The sequence below is a fragment of the Melanaphis sacchari genome, unplaced genomic scaffold (genome assembly GCF_002803265.2).
Source record: "Melanaphis sacchari strain LSU unplaced genomic scaffold, SCAv2.0 Contig4_pilon_pilon, whole genome shotgun sequence".
Classification (NCBI taxonomy): domain Eukaryota; kingdom Metazoa; phylum Arthropoda; class Insecta; order Hemiptera; family Aphididae; genus Melanaphis; species Melanaphis sacchari.
In genome coordinates this window covers 10089723-10108625 of record NW_020271335.1, presented here as the reverse complement: position 1 = coordinate 10108625, position 18903 = coordinate 10089723, and the positions used below count along the sequence as shown (strand labels likewise).

General features: G+C 24.7%; 3 protein-coding genes across 7 annotated transcripts; 1 reads left to right on the top strand and 2 right to left on the bottom strand.

Moving 5' to 3' along the window:
- Positions 1–394: 394 nt before the first annotated feature.
- LOC112598916 (solute carrier family 35 member E2-like) lies at positions 395–2803 on the bottom strand. 2 transcript variants are annotated; one of them, XM_025345583.1, is made up of 9 exons: positions 2548–2803; positions 2235–2430; positions 2025–2163; positions 1839–1954; positions 1404–1536; positions 1283–1336; positions 1020–1223; positions 785–947; positions 395–512 (listed from the first exon to the last, which is right to left on the bottom strand). In XM_025345583.1, the coding sequence occupies exons 2-9, from the start codon at positions 2401–2403 to the stop codon at positions 462–464; spliced, it is 1029 nt and encodes a 342-aa protein (XP_025201368.1). In that variant the 5' UTR covers positions 2404–2430; positions 2548–2803; the 3' UTR covers positions 395–461. The 2 variants fall into 2 exon arrangements, with proteins under 2 accessions (XP_025201368.1, XP_025201367.1); XM_025345582.1 differs by lacking the exon at positions 2548–2803 and having other exon boundaries at positions 2235–2539.
- Positions 2804–4044: 1241 nt separating this feature from the next.
- Positions 4045–7783, top strand: LOC112598780 (DNA replication complex GINS protein SLD5). 2 transcript variants are annotated; one of them, XM_025345392.1, is made up of 2 exons: positions 4045–4263; positions 7037–7783. In XM_025345392.1, the coding sequence occupies exon 2, from the start codon at positions 7044–7046 to the stop codon at positions 7701–7703; it is 660 nt and encodes a 219-aa protein (XP_025201177.1). In that variant the 5' UTR covers positions 4045–4263; positions 7037–7043; the 3' UTR covers positions 7704–7783. The 2 variants fall into 2 exon arrangements, with proteins under 2 accessions (XP_025201177.1, XP_025201176.1); XM_025345391.1 differs by lacking the exon at positions 4045–4263 and adding an exon at positions 5348–5579.
- A 383-nt stretch (positions 7784–8166) lies between these two features.
- Positions 8167–18718, bottom strand: LOC112598760 (chromatin-remodeling complex ATPase chain Iswi). Of its 3 annotated transcripts, none has more exons than XM_025345356.1 (21): positions 18220–18327; positions 17006–17077; positions 16757–16935; positions 14783–15022; positions 14554–14695; positions 13705–13992; positions 13577–13645; positions 13383–13492; positions 13126–13291; positions 12927–13067; positions 12484–12678; positions 12146–12427; positions 11808–11920; positions 11598–11724; positions 10105–10218; positions 9788–9913; positions 9633–9732; positions 9383–9534; positions 9151–9311; positions 8534–8808; positions 8167–8206 (listed from the first exon to the last, which is right to left on the bottom strand). In XM_025345356.1, the coding sequence occupies exons 1-20, from the start codon at positions 18325–18327 to the stop codon at positions 8547–8549; spliced, it is 3147 nt and encodes a 1048-aa protein (XP_025201141.1). In that variant the 3' UTR covers positions 8167–8206; positions 8534–8546. The 3 variants fall into 3 exon arrangements, with proteins under 3 accessions (XP_025201141.1, XP_025201140.1, XP_025201142.1); XM_025345357.1 differs by lacking the exon at positions 8167–8206 and adding an exon at positions 18452–18718 and having other exon boundaries at positions 8547–8808; positions 18220–18354; XM_025345355.1 differs by lacking the exon at positions 8167–8206 and having other exon boundaries at positions 8351–8808.
- Between the last annotated feature and the right edge of the window lie 185 nt (positions 18719–18903).

The window sequence follows — 18903 nt, the reverse complement described above, 5'->3', positions numbered from 1 at the left end:
AAGTATTGGTAAATAATATTATTTAAATATATGTATATATTCAAATGGTTGGTTTTTTTCTGTTATTAATTAATTTGAAGTAACAAGCCAAGGTTAATTAGTTAATTAAAAAGTTAAAATTTCAAATTACATATTTATAACTATTGTTAAAAAAAATATACTTTTTTTACATTTGAAATGGAATTATTTATTAAGTCAGTTCTAAATATTAAAAATACAAAAGATAATAACTATTTATATTTCAAAATATGTTTATTAAGGTATGATTTCCTTGGCAGTTGGCATATTCCTCGTTGGCTGTTTTCTGTTTTTAACATTATTAGGACAGACCTTTAGATAAAATAATTTTAGCTATAAGTATGAATAAATATGTCTGTTATCATATAAAATTTTGCTATATTTATCTTAATATCATTATAAAATATATTAAATAAAAATGTTAAAATATAAAATTATTTATACTAAATTGTTCGAATTTTGAATGGTGAGGTTAAAAGTATTTTATCAAATTCCTGAAAAAGAAAATAGTATTAAAGTAAATTCAAATATAATATCCAAAATAACTGATTAAATGCAAGAATTTACAAAATTAAAAATGTTTGTCAATACATATTTATTTAAATTAATTTATATCTAATAGAAAATAAATAACACTTTAATAGTTATGAATACTATAGTAATATAGTACAATATACAATAGTAATATTTAGTTGTCTTGCCATAATGTGTTAAAAATAGTAATTATCTAAGTTTTAATTTAAAATAAAAAATAACTATTACTTACATTATTTGACTGGCGATTAATATCATAGTGTTTTACTTTATTATATATTACAACTCCTGCAATAACTATGACAGTACCAAGCCCACTTAAAACAGTAATAGAATTTCCAAATAAAATAATTGACATCCATATGAGAAATGCACGTTTGACAGTATTGGCCACACTAAATTGTATCAAATATGAAATTTAAATTTTGAATCTAAAAAATTAGACTGAAAATTATATTGATTATTACCTATAAGTAACTGGGCTTATATAATCCATAAGAACGTACGCTGTAATACTTTGAAAATGGAAAAACACTCCATTTAATATAAACATTAGTAAAAGATATAAACTAGTATTAGAAACCGCAGATTGAATATCTACTAATACCAACGACACAGGAATTTGAATAATAATTGAAGCTAAACTTGTATAGTATTGTAATTCAGCAGGTCTTTAAAACAAAAACATTCAATTAAAATAAACTTAAAATTAAAATTATTTTATACTTACGTATATTTGAATTTATCGCCACTAATTAGCATTTTCGAGTAAACATTTTGTAAACTAAAGAAAAATGAAATAAATAGTACTAAGAATACAAAGAAAAAAATAACCTTAAAAATATTTTTACCATTCAGTAAAATTGGTTGCAAGAGCAGCTATAAATCCTGGTAGGTTAAATGAAATTTCATTTGAAGAACATAATGCCAGGCCAACCATTATAGGAACTAAAGATAAGCTTACTAAAATGCTTGTTTGTTCACCTAAAATAAAAATATTTTACTTAATATAAACAATTATATTTTTAGTTAAAAAAAATAATTGAAATTTAATAAAAATATTATTTTATATAACATATATTAATAATGAATAAATACATATTTATTCTATTGTAAAAATGTTCTTTTTTCAATTTTCATATTTCAATGCCTGATAAAGCACTAGTTACATTAAATATTTAAATAATAAATAAATACTATAAATTTATAAAAGATAAAAATGCTTGATTCTGTTTTTCACTTTCTTAAACATAATATATATAATAATAATATCATATTCAACATACCTAATAACAATTTTGAAATAAATACAGTAAATATTGGAGCTGAACTTTTAATTGTTTCTGTAAAACTTACTGCTACATAATTTAGTGAAATGAGTCCTAAAAGTACAGTAATAAATCTGTAAGAAAAATAAATAAATGTTACAGTTTAAGGAAATAAATTTAAATATGTAAACATAACAAAACTACCGTGTACAACCAACTAAACACATATGAATATAAAAGTTTGGAGGCCTTGTCGATCGCTGTATTGGTTGTTTGTACATTCCACAAGGTAAATACAGTTGAACAAAACCACAAATAGTTGTCATGATCATTTGAGATGCTCCTTTAAATACATATAAAGTCAGAAGTTAAACATTTATCGCAATTAATATCATTCATAACAATAATATTTACCCAGTATTGTAGGATCTCCATTTAAATAAGAAAGGATGTACTTGTTCAAAAATAATGTACACCCACTGAAAAAATACCACAAAACCAAGAATACAATGGCTCTGAATGAGTGTAAACCATCTTCCATTCGTTTTTCAGTAATGGTAACAGATTTGGGCAATTGAGTCATAAATGAAAATTTTTTATCTAATAAATACTAAAGCAACAAAAATAAAACTATTAACTACATTGTAAATAGTTGGTAAATAATATGCGTAAAATATTTTAAGAGGTTTTTTTGTCAAATATGAGACACGTCACGAAAAAACGATACCTTTTTTAAAAAATTGTATTAGCTCATCGTTTTGAGTCTTATCATTCCTAACGATACGATATCGTTTTGTAAACAAATTAGATTATAGAAACGTAAATAGATACAAAACCGGTATGGGTATTTGTGCTGTGTATTATTATAGTAACAAGTGGAGTGTTAATATTATGAATTACAAAAATGACCATCTACGATAACCGATATTCTTGTACATATTGTATATTGTACAATTTGTGTGTTCTAAATTCATCAAATTGGTCAGCTGCTGGATTTGATTGTTCTTAAACACAACAGATGGCCAATCCGTTGGGGGGAGGTAATCAAGCTGATTAACTTATCATCAATCAGTGGTTTTACGAGTTTACGACTGGACGAATTTAAAATCAGATATATTTGATAATAACTGTTCGCGCCAAAAGTCACTGATATGAATTATGAACTATAAATCTTAAAATATTCAAGTACCTATAAGGCTATAACAATTCTTATATATTGTCATTCGTCAATCGTCATATCGAGTTAATAAGACTGTAATTGAGAATAAACATTTCATGTTTTATTTAGTATTGTATTCTAAAAAATAAAAATATAAATTATATTACACAAGAAGATTGTAATATGTCAAATATTACTTCGTCATTTGATCATAGTTTGTATACGCTCAGGACTTTGCTTTAGAATTTAGATCTACCACTGCATCATATTACCATTAATTTTTATTATCTGTTATATATATATATATATTACAATACAAATTCAGTCAAGTATTTACCTACATAGTACTAATTTATCTTGAACAAACTTTTAGATCTTGATAATGATGTATTGTGTTCTAGCATACATACAATTTTATCAAAAGATTGTGTTCATCTAAAAAAAAAAATGTTGTAATAAAGGTGGACATCCCAGGATGGTAAGTATGGTATTTTTGAGATTTAAAAAAAAAAATAAAAAGTAATTTTGGAGTAAAAATAAAGTATTTTCTAACAATATTAAAAATATTATATAAACCTAATTTAATTATCTCGACTAAACTTTTTGTGAGTCTAAAAACTCTAAAATGACTTTTATAATCAATGTTATCTTATAAATTTATCACTAATATGAAATTTGTGATACGTGCTTTCGGATTTTTTTTGAGAATAGATGAATTAATTAATTTTTCTTTTTATCTAAAGTTTTATTTATATTATTAGGTGATTTAAACTATATAATAATACTAAATTATTGTTCATTATTAAGGGATTTGATCACCTACAAAAATTAAAAAAAAAAAAAAATTGTACATACTGAAAACAATTTTAAATTTAGTACAATACAATCATAATAAAAATCAAATGAAAAATATCAATGAATCACACAATTGATAAGATAGTGATAATAGTTGTGGTTTATTATGGTTATAACTATTAACCGATATGTTCCAGCATATGAACAAAAAAAGCGTTTCTAAATTATTATCAATCCACTAAACATCCTTGGTATTAGTTGATTAATTTAGGAACACATTGAATATTTATTCCTGATTGTAGTTTTAGGTTAAAAAAAGTTAGAGAAAAGATAAAACAAGTGAAACAAAACAAAGTAATTCTGTCATTGCTATCACAGTAAGTCAGTAAGTTAGAATTTCAAATCTCAAGCATCGCTACTCGCTACCTCAAAATTCAGACGGACTAACATCTCGTTCCATTTGTTTTTGGAAAAAGTATTTGTGAAAACGTAAGTATATTTAAGTTTATGTCGAAATATGCGTGTCTTTGTGTGGTTTGAACCAAAGGTATGATAAACTGTAAATACAAATTTTAAAAGCGGTTAAGTAAATATTTTTATAAATACATTTAAATTGATAAATAATTAAGATTTGAACACGATACTTTCATTAATTATTGACCGCTGTTATTGATTCCCTAATTTTGACAAAAGACAATGATGGATGTTTTAAAATTAAATTTTAATATAACTCTAAATATCAAATAATCAATCTTAAAAAATTTTCTTTGACTCTTTGGCTTATAATAGATTTTTTTTTTTTAATTTTCCTTTCAAAAATTAATTTGTAAGTTTAATATTTTAATATTTAGTGTGTATTGTCTTGAATATTCTGAAATAAACTATAATTTATAATATTTTAATAATAAATGGTGGACATCTTATAATTTTAAAATAATTTATATGGAATAGGTATATAAAATCTTAACTAAAATGTATAGTTCATTGATCATGATTTAATGAACTTAATTTTTTATTTTAAAAATTATAACATTTAATTTATAGTAGTACATTAATATTTACAAAATTATTATCTCAAAAAACAATAAATATTGTTTATACTTGTTATGTATTTATATATTATGTGATTAATGAATGTATTAGTTTTTAATAAAATATATTATTTCATGTTTAATGTATAGTTTGTAATTTGATGTTTAATTAAAATAGTTCATTAATTTAAGTGTAAATTATAAATATTTTTGATTAGGTACTATTGAAATTTAAATTATTATTGATTTATAAGTTATCATATTATGTGAAGGAGGTAATGTATTTTTAATGTGAATTAGTGTAAATGTCTGGCAATTTTATCAAGAATTTGTTTAATTGACATTGAAAAATCTTATCAATCTTATGATAAGACTATAAATGAGTTTCATCTTATTATTTATGGTCTATATAAAAATGTATTTGCTAAGAAATATTAAAATGTTTGATTTTATTTGTGATTTATGCCAATTTTTGTATACAGGATTAGTTGGGAATATATTATAATACAATTATGGCAGTCCAAGCACAGTTTGAAAACAACTACGAAATAGGGGTATTCAGCAAGTTGACAAATTTTTGTTTAGTCGGAATTGATGTTTTGAAGACATTTTATAGTCTATTTAAACCTGAGAAATGTGATAACTTATTATCTATACATCTGTTGCTGGATGTTACATTGTTGATTGTATGATGGTTGGCAACAAAAATGGTATACCATTACCTAATTTTACTACTGACACTGAATTGCAATTTGTTGTCTTAACAATATCAAGGTACAATGTGTGGAAAAACATTTATCTGTTTTTAGAAATTTAATGATGTGCAATGACTATGTAGCACTAGTTTATTATCATATGGATAAAAATTCATAAAAATACTTTCAGATACTTTTAATGATGGAGTATTTAGATAAACTATATTATCCAACTACTTTTATTAAATTAATATATATCTTACTATTCACATTATGCTATATATAATTAAGAAGGAATAGAACATTATAAAACCACAGTGGAAGATTTCAACAAACTGTCCAGTTTGTTTCAAATTTTCCTTATAAATGGAATAGTAAATTGTGGTTCACACATTTTAGGAGCCAGAATGGTTGTAAATGATTGGAATGCTATTTGTAGTACTTAATATATTTTATATCAACAGAAATTTTTATCATCAACAGTATACTTAAATTAGATCTATATGATGTACACATAATTAAAAAATTCCAAAGGTGGTCCACTTACTGATAGTATTAAAGCTTTATAAATATAAAACACTAATATTTTTTATACTATATATGTTACGGTGAAAGATGAATATTGGTGAATGACGTCTTTTACCAAAATGATTCGATTATGTAGGTAAATTATGTAAAAAACCAGATTTTAAATTCAAATATACATCTTTCACCGGTCATTGATGTCATTTACCAAAACTAGTGGTAAATGATGATAAATCTCAAATAATACACTGATTTTTTTAGTATAGGTACTATTTATAATAATGATTTATTGTTGGTGGATGTTTCATTTTTTTATTTTAGACATTTATTTGAATGGGATAATAGGTTAACTAAAAATAATAAAATATGTGCATATTACAAATTATTTCTTTGTATAATTTTTGTTACCATGACATTTTGAACTGCACAACATTTCTGCTGCATTGAAGCACATTTTTTAGTACCACAACTAGTACACAAATTTTTACAAATGATATTATAAAACACACATTTGTAGCAAATACAACTTGTTATAATATGCTCGTTGATACTACCTAATAAACTAAAAGATTATCTCATTATTACTCGGGTTATCGACGTTATTGCTAGTTGGGATTTTCGTTTATCTATCTACTTGTGTCATGATATTTTTAACTAATGAAGATTACTCGGTACCTACACGCTTATCACTGATCATTCACATCGACAAAAAAGTATTAAACATCATTCTCCAATTAAATTGGTAATTGACGACATTAACCGGGGAATGTCTACATTTACAACGTTTACCAATTTTTAGGTAAATGATGTATTTTACCACATTTACATCATTCACCGTAACATATATATTATCAATATGTATTTAATAATGATATAAAAATTATTGTTTACTTTGTTTTAATTAATTTTAATAAAACTATGAAATATTTAACAGCATATTAATATTAGTTATCATTTGATTGTATATTTAAGTATTTTTCACCAAGTGATCTATATCCATTTTTATTTCAGAACTATTATGGACATTGATATCCGTGAGTTGATAGATGATGAGGATGATGAAAATCAAGAAGAAATGACTGCTCAGAAGGTATTACAAAATGTTGAACGTGCATGGTTAAACGAAAAATTTAGTCCAGAAATACTGCCACATCAGACAGACTATGTTGAATGTTTGTTAGAACAAATCAAGGGAATGGAAGGAAACCTTGCTAAATTATCAAAAACTGATCCAAAAGTGGACTTACACAAACTTGAACTAGAGCGTATTAAATTTGTAATTACTAGCTATTTACGAACTAGGTTGAAGAAAATAGAAAGTTTTTGTGTGAGTGTGCTTGAAGAAGAAGCCACTCGTTCTGAAGAAGATAAGTATTTATCGCCAGCAGAATTGAAATTTGCTAAAGAATTTTCTTTGAATGCAGACAATCATTTTGATACTATTCTCCGGCATATGCCTCAATTATACAACAAATTGGATAGAAATAAAAAAATTATCGAGCCCAATTTAAATAGTTTTGTTTTCTTAAAATGTAACAAGCATATAGACAGTGTTATTATTAAAAATACATTAGAAGGCCAGGAAGAAGAAATTGTATTAGAAGATGGTTCTCAGCATTTGATGCCTTATAGTTCAGTTGCGGAATTCGTTAAAAATGGTACTGTTCAATTGATTTAAAGTGTTAAATAAAAGTTCAACATTCATTCTTCATCCAATTTATTTTTATATTATAGAATTTAAATTAAAAAATATATTGATTAATACCATCTCTTTGTTTTGTTATTAAATATAATATTTGTTTAAATAAACTTATATTACATGCGTAAATGTTATTTTATTCCATCCAATCTATTCATGTATTTCCTTTATGTTGTATAAGATATATTTCAAACTAAATTTTTTCTTATCAGCAAATGCTAATACAGTAAGTTATTACTTGGTCCATTTAATATATTCCTAATTATTCAGAATTTTAATCATATTGGTTTTTTTTTTTTTTTTTAACATGAAATGGGGATAACAAGAAGGAAAAGAAATACAATTATGTATTATTTTGATCTTCTAAAATAAAATAATAGTTCATTTCAAAAACTATTAGTACTTATTTCAAGTATGTTTGAAATTTTTATTGAATAATGTGAAATTTGATTGATAGAATACAAAAATGTATTAATTAGTAGCTGTAACAAAAAAATAAAGTGAAATTATTTTAATAAGAACTAATTTAGGAGAAACCAGCACAATGTATAAAAAGTTATATTAATAATTTTAAAATAATATTTCTATAAAAGTAATCAAAATAAATATGAAATAAGAGTATAATCTAAATTACAAAAAAAAAAAAAAGTGTCAAATGTTACTTTAATAACTATGCACAAAATTATTTTTAAAAGAAAAAGTTTAATTATGGTTTTTTTTTAATTTTAATGTATATGAAACATGTTCACAAACTTGAGATTAAAACAAAAAAATACATTAAATCTAAACTAAAAAAAAAAAAAACATGCCTTTTAAAGATTTTTACTTCTTCTTTTTTTTTGGAACTGGTGATTTAGGATCTCCTGCATCAGCTTTTTCAACTTTGTCTGTTTTCTTTTTAACTGGAGCAGGAGATGGAGCTGGCTTCAAATTCTTTTTAATCAATTTTTTCTGTTCTCTTTCTTTTTCTTCTAACTCTTGATTTTCCCGCTCTATTAGTGTAATTAAGGTGTTGCAGCGCCTTTGTAATTCATTAGCAGTACGACTTTTAATAAACCAATCAAATCTAAATTGAGGAGCACACCTAAAACAAATATTAAATCTTAATAACTCAAAATACAATATTCAATGATTCTTTGTTAAGAAAACTTAAAAATGATGTATTAGAAATACATCATATATATGAATTTTTAGATTATTATAATAATTATTATGTACTAAAATAAAATAAAACAGTATGGAAATTAATTTTTGTTCTGTAATTTACTTATTTTTAGTAACTCATTAATTAAGGTTGATTTAATTTTTTTTTTAATTTAAAATTTTTACATATATTTATGATAAGACACTTACAATATTTAAACATAAGTAGTAGGTACTAAAATTTATTGTTAATTAATACATTAACAACTTAACTCAATCTTACCTTATAGCAGCTCTTAATTCTTCGTACACATTTTCTTTATCAAATCCAAGTTTATGAAGCATACAAACTAAGAATCTATCTTCTTCTTCAGTATAATTTTTGCCTTTGTTTGCTCCATATGAAATACGCAATTGATGAAATGGAGCCCTATATCTAGTCATCTATTAGATCATAACATTAAAAAAGGTACAGTTGTAGAAATTGTTTGAATACAGAAATGAAAATATATTACTTTAGCATCCAAAGCTCTTTTAATACTAGCTCGGCGTTGTATTTTGGATTCTCCTCTTTCTATTTGTCCCATGATTCTATCAATATCTTGAAACTCATTACATCTTTCCCAAAATACAGCACTGTATTCTCTTACTTCTTCAGCCGTTTTACCTGAAATTTAAACATATCATATTTTTATTTAGTCATAGGAACATAAGGTTAAGGAATTAATATCAATAATTAAATAATAACAGTTAAATCATAAATACCTTCTACTTCTTTAGATATATTATCAATGTCATCTCTGCCATATTTTTCATTAGCTTTAATAAACTGGTTAAAATCACGTTTATTCCAATTTGTAAACCCCTAAAAACCAAATAGATAATTAAAATAAAATAAAATAAAATAGAATATGAATTACTTTTGTTAATAAAACTTCTTTTTCTGCTTGTTCTTCTTCAGTAAGTGGTTGGGCTTCATCTATTTTCCTTTGTTCTTCTTTCTGTATTTTGGCTGCATCGGCACCTAATTCTGAATTTTTTGGTACCTATTTCAATTAAAAATTGTTAAATTAATTAAATTAATAATATTTAAAATTTAAAAATTAATCTAAATCTTGTTAATTTGAGTTTATAATTAAATTGGTTGATAAGTAATACGTAATTGATTATTTATTGTTTAAGTAATTTGGTTCAATCCATTTCTTATTATAATTAATGAATTTAAATATTAACTTACTTTATATCCAACTGTTTGTCTGTAATAATAAATTTCTTGATCAAGTAAATCAAATAAACGAGTTGGGAAAAATTGAAAATCTTGAACCAATGGTTGTTTAGGTGGTCGAGGTGCCTAGGAAAATTGAAAAGAATTCATTTTAGTCAATAATAAATTTACTTGCATATACAGGGTTTGTCTGAAAAGTAATGTCAGTGATTTCATTTTAAATAATTATTTGTCATTGCGCGATTAAATTAGTTAAGAATAAATAATAGAATCCCGGTATACGATCACGCAGTCACCAATAGTCTCCAACTATCCTACAAATGATAAGGTGTATAGTCATACTAGTTTTTGTCTCCTGTACAAGCCATAATGCAGTATTTGATAGAGCAAGTTTAGAGTAAAACTTAACGATTTACCAGTGAAAACTTTTCGTATGATAAAGACATTATTTGGTAATGATTCTTAATTGGAAAGCAATTCTTTTATTGGCACAAGGCCGTGAAATATTCAGCAATGAAGTCTGCATCAGTCAGCCATTAACAACCGCCACCGAAAAAAAATGTGATGTGTGCAAGAGAACTTTTGAATACAGATTGTAGGTTAGACTTTAGTTTGATGTTACAGACATTGAACATCTCAAAAAGTACCATTCAGAAAATTGTGATAAACAATTTGCAGAAGCAAGTGTGCAAAACTGGTGCCCAGAGTGTTAACAGACGATCAAAGAATGCATAGACTTAAAGTGTGCCAGGAACTTATGAATTTGGGTGAAGGTACCCTCACTTTTTAGATAATGTTATCACCAGAGACATCTTAGGTGTTCACATAAGAACCGAAACAAATAGGTAGAGTGCGAAATGGCACACACCAGAAGAGGCCACTCTTCTCACCCATTGAAAGTGAAAATGAGCAAGTCAAAGATCCAGACAATGGTTATGTTCTTAGACATTAGAGAACTTGTACTACATGAATCCAAGATACAATAATCAAAGCCAAGGACTGTGTAGAAGTTCAGAAGAATTTTCAAAAGAGGTGATTGTATCCGGTTCGAAAACACAAACAATTGGAAGTTGCACCATGACGATGTGTCAGTCCATATTGCTTTCCTTGTGACACAATTTCTGGCTGATTTGAAGGTTCCGAAAATTCCCCCAGCCACCCCAGTCTTGGCTTCTTTAGATTTATTTCTGTTTCTCGAATGAAAATTTCAAAGAAAGGTTATCATTTAGAAACAGTTGACAAAATCAAAGACACATGTACCAGGACTCTCTAAATGGCATTCCAGAAGAGACCTGTCGTGACACCTTTGATACATGGAAATCTTGTTAGAAACAATGTATCAACACAAGAGGATCATACGTTAAAATATTTATATGTAATATATTGACATAATAAACATATATATATTTTTTTAATTGACTTAACGACATTATTTTTCAGTTTTTAAACTATTTATGAAATAAGCTTATATGATTTATAAATATATCAGTATTATTATTTATTACTTTAGGTTGTTTAGGTTCAGATGTTCTAAGTGCTTCCCGAAAATAGGCATCAACAGCATAATTAGCTTTGCGTTCACGTTTAGGTGGTTCTATCCAATTTCCAATACCAGTTAACTTTTGCTTTTCTCTGTAAATATTCAAGTTAATTTAAATCATAGATATATATTTAATAATTGTCATAACATTATCAATGGTTATATTATATTATACCTATAGTCTTCTCCTTCGAATGTGTACAAGGATGATTCTGTTTGAGCATCTAATGTAAAATTTCTCAATGACGACTCTCCTAAAGACTCCAACTTTTGCTTCATTTCTTCTGTCTAAATAAACATAAATTCATATTTTATAAAATGATTACTATATAAATATGTTACAATACTAAACAAAACTATGATTCTAAAAAATGTATCCTTATAATAATTCTACTTTAATTTTAAGAGCTCAAATTAAACTGAGCATAAGGTCAGTTCGTTAAAAAATCATTTTTTTTTACATACCTATTAATATTATAATACTAAAATGATTGTTTGAATTGAAATCTTTACCTTTTCTTCTCCTTTCCGTAAAATAGTATCAATATCTTCATCAGTAATTTCAGAATCTTTAGACTGGAAAACATGATTTGCACCATGTCTGATCATATTCAACATTTCATCTTTATTCAGAGTATTTTTTTGATTATCTATTAATCGACCTTGTTGAATAACTAGTTTATCCAACCGAAGTTTAACTTCAGCTCTTTCAACAATCTTTTCTTCGACAGTATTTTCAGTGATAAGACGGAATACTCTTACTTGTTTTTTTTGTCCAATTCTATGAGCACGATCCTGTTAAAAGATGTTGTTAATTGTTTGCTAATTTTAAAAGAATAAAATATACCAACCATTGCTTGTAAGTCCATTTGAGGATTCCAATCAGAGTCATATATAATAACAACATCTGCAGTTGCTAAATTAATACCTAAGCCACCAGCTCGAGTAGAAAGTATGAAAACAAACTTTTTACTGTTTGGTTCATTATACTCATTAATTTGACGTTGGCGATCTTCATGAGGGGTTTGACCATCTAAACGGCAATACTAGAAATAATTTTACACAGTTAATTAATTTAAATAAACACTACTGGAAATATAATGATTTATGTATAAATTATTAAACCAGAAATTAAACAAAACAGTTAATTCATAAAAGAATATTCAGAAATATAAACGAATGTTTCACTAAAATACAAAATTTAGATTCTATTTTTAAAAATATTAGGCAATTTTTAAATGAAGGTTAATACCAAATAATCCACTTAATAAAATCAATAATAATTAATACATACATTATACCCTTTCCAATGCATGTAATCCTCCAAAATATCCATCATACGTGTCATTTGACTGAACACAAGTACACGGGAGTCCTGTTCTTTTAAAGCTTTCAATAACTTATCAAATACAACCATTTTTCCACAGTTATAAACCTAAGACACCATATTGTTAAATCATAAATTCTTTTATAAGTCATAAGATAAGGCATACAATATGTTCATCAGTAGTATAAGGAGGGCCAGGTTCAGCACCATCAAAAAGATATGGATGATTACTGCATTTTCGTAGCTGCATAAGAATGTTTTGTAATCTCATTTTCTCTACTTTACCAGCACCATTAACTACATCTATGTCTTTCATTAAAACTTTTGTATACCTTTAATAAACAAACCAATAACTTAAATTACTCAACTAATACATTTAAGATTTAAAGTATAATAATATACATGTATATTATACATAATTACCATTCTCTTTGTAATTTACTTAGACCAACATAAACTTTGACTTCTTTTTTAGGTTTCAGACGTTTTTCCACTTCAGATTTTAATCTTCTTAAAAGAAATGGTCTTAATACCTATGTAAATATTAAAATTATTTATACTTTGTATAATTATTTAATAATTATAATTATATAATGTTGTATTATAAATAAACTTACAGCATGTAGTCGTTCAATTAAGGCATTATCCCCAAGGCAATTGTTGGTATTAAACCAAGAATCAAAATCCTGAAGAAAAAAATTAAATTAATAGTTAGAAAAAATATTTTTACCAAGTTATAACTTACATCTGATGAATTAAATACATCTGGTAGTAAAAAGTTCAACAGTGCCCACAATTCATGCAAATTATTTTGCAATGGTGTACCAGTTAACAATAATCGATTTGTAGTTTCAAACTCTCTAATTATTTCAGAAAGTTTACTTTTTTCATTTTTTATTCTATGAGCTTCATCAATTACTAAATATCTCCATTGAATTTTACGTAATACAGCTCTTTCACGAATAATCATTTCATAAGAAGTAATACAAACATCCCAGTCTCCAGGTATAAATGTTTCACGAATAAATTTAACCTAAAATATATTATATAATGTATATGTACATGACAGATAAAATTCAAGGTTTTGAGTTTTTAATGTGTATAATTAATAAAAAAAAACATATCAATAGTTATATCAAATTACTTAGCAATTAGATATATTCAAACTATTTGATACAGTTTTAAACATTTAAAATATTTTATTTTTCAGATGATTAAATTTAAAGGTACATACATTATCTATGTTTTCTTGTTAATTTGTTACAGTATTTTAATTATTAAGAAAGCTATAAAAATTTTGAAACATTAGTATTTTACATGCTCATAACTCGTTTTAAAATTAAAAGATTGTAAAAAACTAAGAAATATAGATAATGTTTTTACCTTTAAGTTAGATTACAGGTAATTTCACTCTAATAATTAAACTAAACACACAGAATTGAAACTGCTAAAAGTATATTATTTCAATATGTCATGCATTGGAAAGATGTAACCAACATATGTAGGTACAATGTCCTCTTAATAGTTTATGGCTTATGCTAACAATCAAATACTATTCAATAACGCTCATTACAGTTAACTAATATTGACTTACCCGTGCGTCTCTATCTCCAATCATGCAAACAGTTCGAATCGTGGGACACCATTTTTTAAATTCATTTACCCAATTTTGTAATGTCGATTTAGGAACAATAACCATGTGAGGTCCAGGTATATTTCTGTAATGCTTCATGTATCTGTAAGCAGATAATAATAATAATAATAATAATAAATAAAGTTGTTAAACAAAGTAGGCAATTACAAAATCAAATATTATTACTTACCCTAAAAGTGATATTGTTTGTAAAGTTTTACCAAGGCCCATTTCATCAGCTAGAATACCATTAATTCCATTTTCATACAATGATATCATCCAATTCAAACCACGTATTTGATAATCACGTAATTCCCCATTCTGTATATAATATGGAGATTCATCAAACTGTGTGATATACTTATCTGCTGCCAATGATTCTTTTAATAGTTCTTCATCTTCTTCTTGTTCAGTTTGGCGATGACGAAGGCTATACATAACCATAATATATAATATTAATGACTAGGGTTCAGTACTTTATTGATTTCCATATAAATTCGGGAAATCGATAATAGAAATTGGATTTTATATCTATTTGTTTTTTGATATAAGGATTTTAAATTCAAAAATTTTTTATTTCATATTTTAGGTTTTTTTCATCATATGCATATTGCAAATATTATTTATTCTTTTTAAATGCATATTCTATAAATTTATATATTTTTAAATTTGATTTACAAAAAAATTGAAAAATATTAAAGTAAATTTTTCCTTTTAACACATTATAAAAACATTATTTAGAAAACAAATGTGTAGATACAATATACATTGTTCGTTCTAAATTAATTTTATCTTATGACTTTGTTTGCAATAATGTCAATAGGGTAATAATCAATTTCACATTTTATTTATACAAGCATGTCTTTTTTTAATTAAAAGTAAACATATATTTAAGTGCTTATTTTAATATATCATTATGCATAGGTATGCACATATTATTATGATCTAAGTATACTAACTCCTGAGCTCTGTTAATAATATTTAATTTAAAGACATTGTTAAATATTTGACAAAACAAATTTAATTATTTCAATACTTAAAACGGGTAAGAAAAATTAGAAATAAATCAAAATATAATAATACACTCACTTAGTTATTTTATAAAATTTATGAATATGAATTATACATAATTAATTTATAGTATTAACTTAGTAGTAGATGTTAGTAAATCTAAATATTTTCTTGTTTAAGATATCATACCATTAATTGTAAAATTTATTCATTTTCTTCTAGTTGTAAGTTTTTACAATGTAATAAGCATTATTTATACTAATAATACAAAGTAATCTTATCATTAATGAGAAAACTTGAATGAATTTAAATTTTTATTATTAATTTAATTATTATCTTAAAATAGTTAAAAAGTCACAAGTCTGACAAAATTATCAATTAGCAAAAGTGATAATAATATCTATTGGAAAAAAACTAAAAAACAATAAACATATTTTTTAGTAGTTGGTTGTTACCAAATCGGGATAAAAGTTTCAATATTTGTTAGCCAATCAACCTGTTTATTTTATCATTTAAAAAATCAATATTTTTTTCTAACAATTTTTTATTAAATTAGGGAAGTACAATAACTCCATTGATAACTATCATAGAATATACAATTATTATTATTAAATTTAATTAATTAACAACAATATTTGTAATATGATAACCGATTTAACTTAGTTATCATGTGTAGAATTTACTTTAAGAAAACTGAAACCTTTTTCCTACCATCAACTTTTTTGTGTATGAAAAAATTATTTTTAAAAAATTATTTAAAAAAAAATAAATATTAATAAATAATAATAAATAATAAATATTATAATATATAATAAAATTATAATATTATATTATAATATATAATATAATATATTAATTATTATTAATATTATAATAAATATTAATAAATAATTTTAATAATTATTAAAAAATTATTTTTTTTTTTATGTATAGGACACCTAATTGAAAAAATTCTGAATATACCACTTGTTACTGACAATCTTTTTATTTTTTTCAACTATTTAGTTAATACTTATCAGGTGAGTTTGCCACATTCTTAAAAATAAGTAATTGAAATAATTGAAAAATACTATTTAAAAAAAAATTGTTATTTGTAAAAAGCTTAAATAAAATATGCCATTATATCTACAAGAAAAATAGTAAAAATATTTACTCAGCAGAATCTCCGGTCTCAGCTTTAGGCTTGCGAGGTCTACCCTTAGCTTTTTTTGGTGTGTTTCCAGTAGCATTAGCTGAGCTTGATCCATCTTTTTTCTGATTAGCTGTCATAAAATGAGCAAAGATTTCTGTTTGTTTAAGAAGATAATCAAATCTCTTTCCACGGTCAGTTTCCTATAATATGAATAAATGATTTTCAATAAAAGTTGTCATTTAACTATTATTAATAATAAATTGTTATTACAACTTTAACGCCAAAAACTTTTCCATCTTTTTCTTTGGATGGAGATACTTCATCTTCAGATCCAGAATTGTTCTAAAAAATAAATTTAAGTTATTAAATTAAGTTTACAATGATGATTTTTTTTATTGCTTATTATTATATTTATTAGTAAAATATGATTATTAAATATAAATTTGTAATATTCAAAAAGGTGATTTTTCATTTTCTCATCTGTTTTCATCAGAGTAAAAGTAACACAAATTAGTTTTTTCCAACTTACAAAAGTATAACCTTATAAGTAAATAATCTACTTTAACAAAAAACAGTATAAATCTGTATGATAAGTATCGGTTAAAACAAGATACTACTTAAAACAAATATTAATGCATGGCATATGACTATGTGATTGAATATTAAAATAAACAATTACCTATAATGAATATATTTAAAACAAAATATTAAAAATGTCAAACACTCAAAAATCTACTATTGTTTTAAATTATCATTTTTTATTACGTAAATAACTATATATAGGTATAGACACATAAGCACTATAAACAAGGTTTTTTTTTATAAATATGTTTCTATGGGTTTTGGAGTTGTCAAGTTTATAAAGTTGTGTTAGTAGAGTGAATTTTCTTGTTATGTTGCATTGTTAGTTAACATAATACAAAATTAGGATTTTTCTTTTTTTGATGATATTTTTCTGTTTTTCATTTAATACAGGCACTTCTTCTAATTGAAACATCTTAGCTTTTAGAACAAGTTAAAACCTATTTCTACCGTAATTAAAATTTTTATATTTCAGCTACACATTAAATATAAATACAATTTTACACAGAAAATATTCAACTATTCACAGATTATATGTTTTATTTAAATTTAATGAAAGGTAAATTCATACCATTATACCAATAATAATAAAATCATATAAAAAGTTTCCTTTTTGTTTCTATAAGCCATATATTATGAACTTACAACTTGAACATACATTTGGAATTTTCTGATAGCTTTCAAGGAAATTATAAGAGAAATATATTTTAAAATATTAATGCAAGCAACAATTTTAGTAAAATATAATTAAATTGTTAGAAACTCAGCAATCAAGAAAATATAAACTTAAAAAATTTAAGATATAAAAATTAAACTAATTAATAGCTATTTGAAAAAATTATACATCTTGGAATTAGTTATAGTATCTATACATTTAAAATAATATATGTTTTAATACTTACAGTATTCTCTAGTTTTGAATTATTCAAATTGTCTTTTTTACTAAGTGATTTAGTGTTTTTCGCCGGCTCGTAATCATCATCTTCAATTTCCATGTCAGGACTATCCATTTCAACTATTGCAGTTACCGGAACACACTATTCACGAATTTACCATTAAAATTACGATTGTTAAACTCACAAATATAGAATGAAGATATTTCAAAAAATGTATACACGGTAACTGAATACTTACCCTGTTCGGTTAAAACCTATACAATTAATATTTATTTTTTTTATTAAAAATGATTAATAAATATTATTAAGAATTAAGAACAGATTAACCACTGACAAGTAACCACAACTCTAATCGTTATAGCAATAAGTAGTTGTACATACTACACACGACTACACTACACGTACTATACGATTAAACCGCGAAAATGGAAGAGAGACAAAAAAAAGTTTTCATCAATGTATAGCAACGGACCAACGGCATAACATAATTATTATTTACTTATAACAGTCGTAACATGAGTAAGTCGATAACTACCGTAGCACTGTTGTTCTCGTTTGTCAACAATCATCATCAGGTTACAGTGCTACCATCAAATATAATTCCTAAACGGTATTATTATTATAAGCTAATACCCTTTAGTTAAGTTTGTGGTTATAAATTTATTTGAGTTGGGAATTAATAAAACCGAT

Coding starts and splice junctions, on each gene's coding strand:
- LOC112598760 (XM_025345357.1), bottom strand. CDS start 18,327: ATGGATAGTCCTGACATGGAAATTGAAGATGATGATTACGAGCCGGCG. Junction 13,993..14,553: donor TTGGAGATAGAGACGCACGG/GTAAGTCAATAT, acceptor AATATATTTTAG/GTTAAATTTATTCGTGAAAC. Junction 12,679..12,926: donor TGCATTGGAAAGGGTATAAT/GTATGTATTAAT, acceptor AATTATTTCTAG/TATTGCCGTTTAGATGGTCA.
- LOC112598780 (XM_025345391.1), top strand. CDS start 5,494: ATGATGGTTGGCAACAAAAATGGTATACCATTACCTAATTTTACTACT. Junction 5,580..7,036: donor GTTGTCTTAACAATATCAAG/GTACAATGTGTG, acceptor TTTTTATTTCAG/AACTATTATGGACATTGATA.
- LOC112598916 (XM_025345583.1), bottom strand. CDS start 2,403: ATGACTCAATTGCCCAAATCTGTTACCATTACTGAAAAACGAATGGAA. Junction 1,955..2,024: donor TGTTTAGTTGGTTGTACACG/GTAGTTTTGTTA, acceptor TTTTTCTTACAG/ATTTATTACTGTACTTTTAG. Junction 513..784: donor TTAATCGCCAGTCAAATAAT/GTAAGTAATAGT, acceptor TTTCTTTTTCAG/GAATTTGATAAAATACTTTT.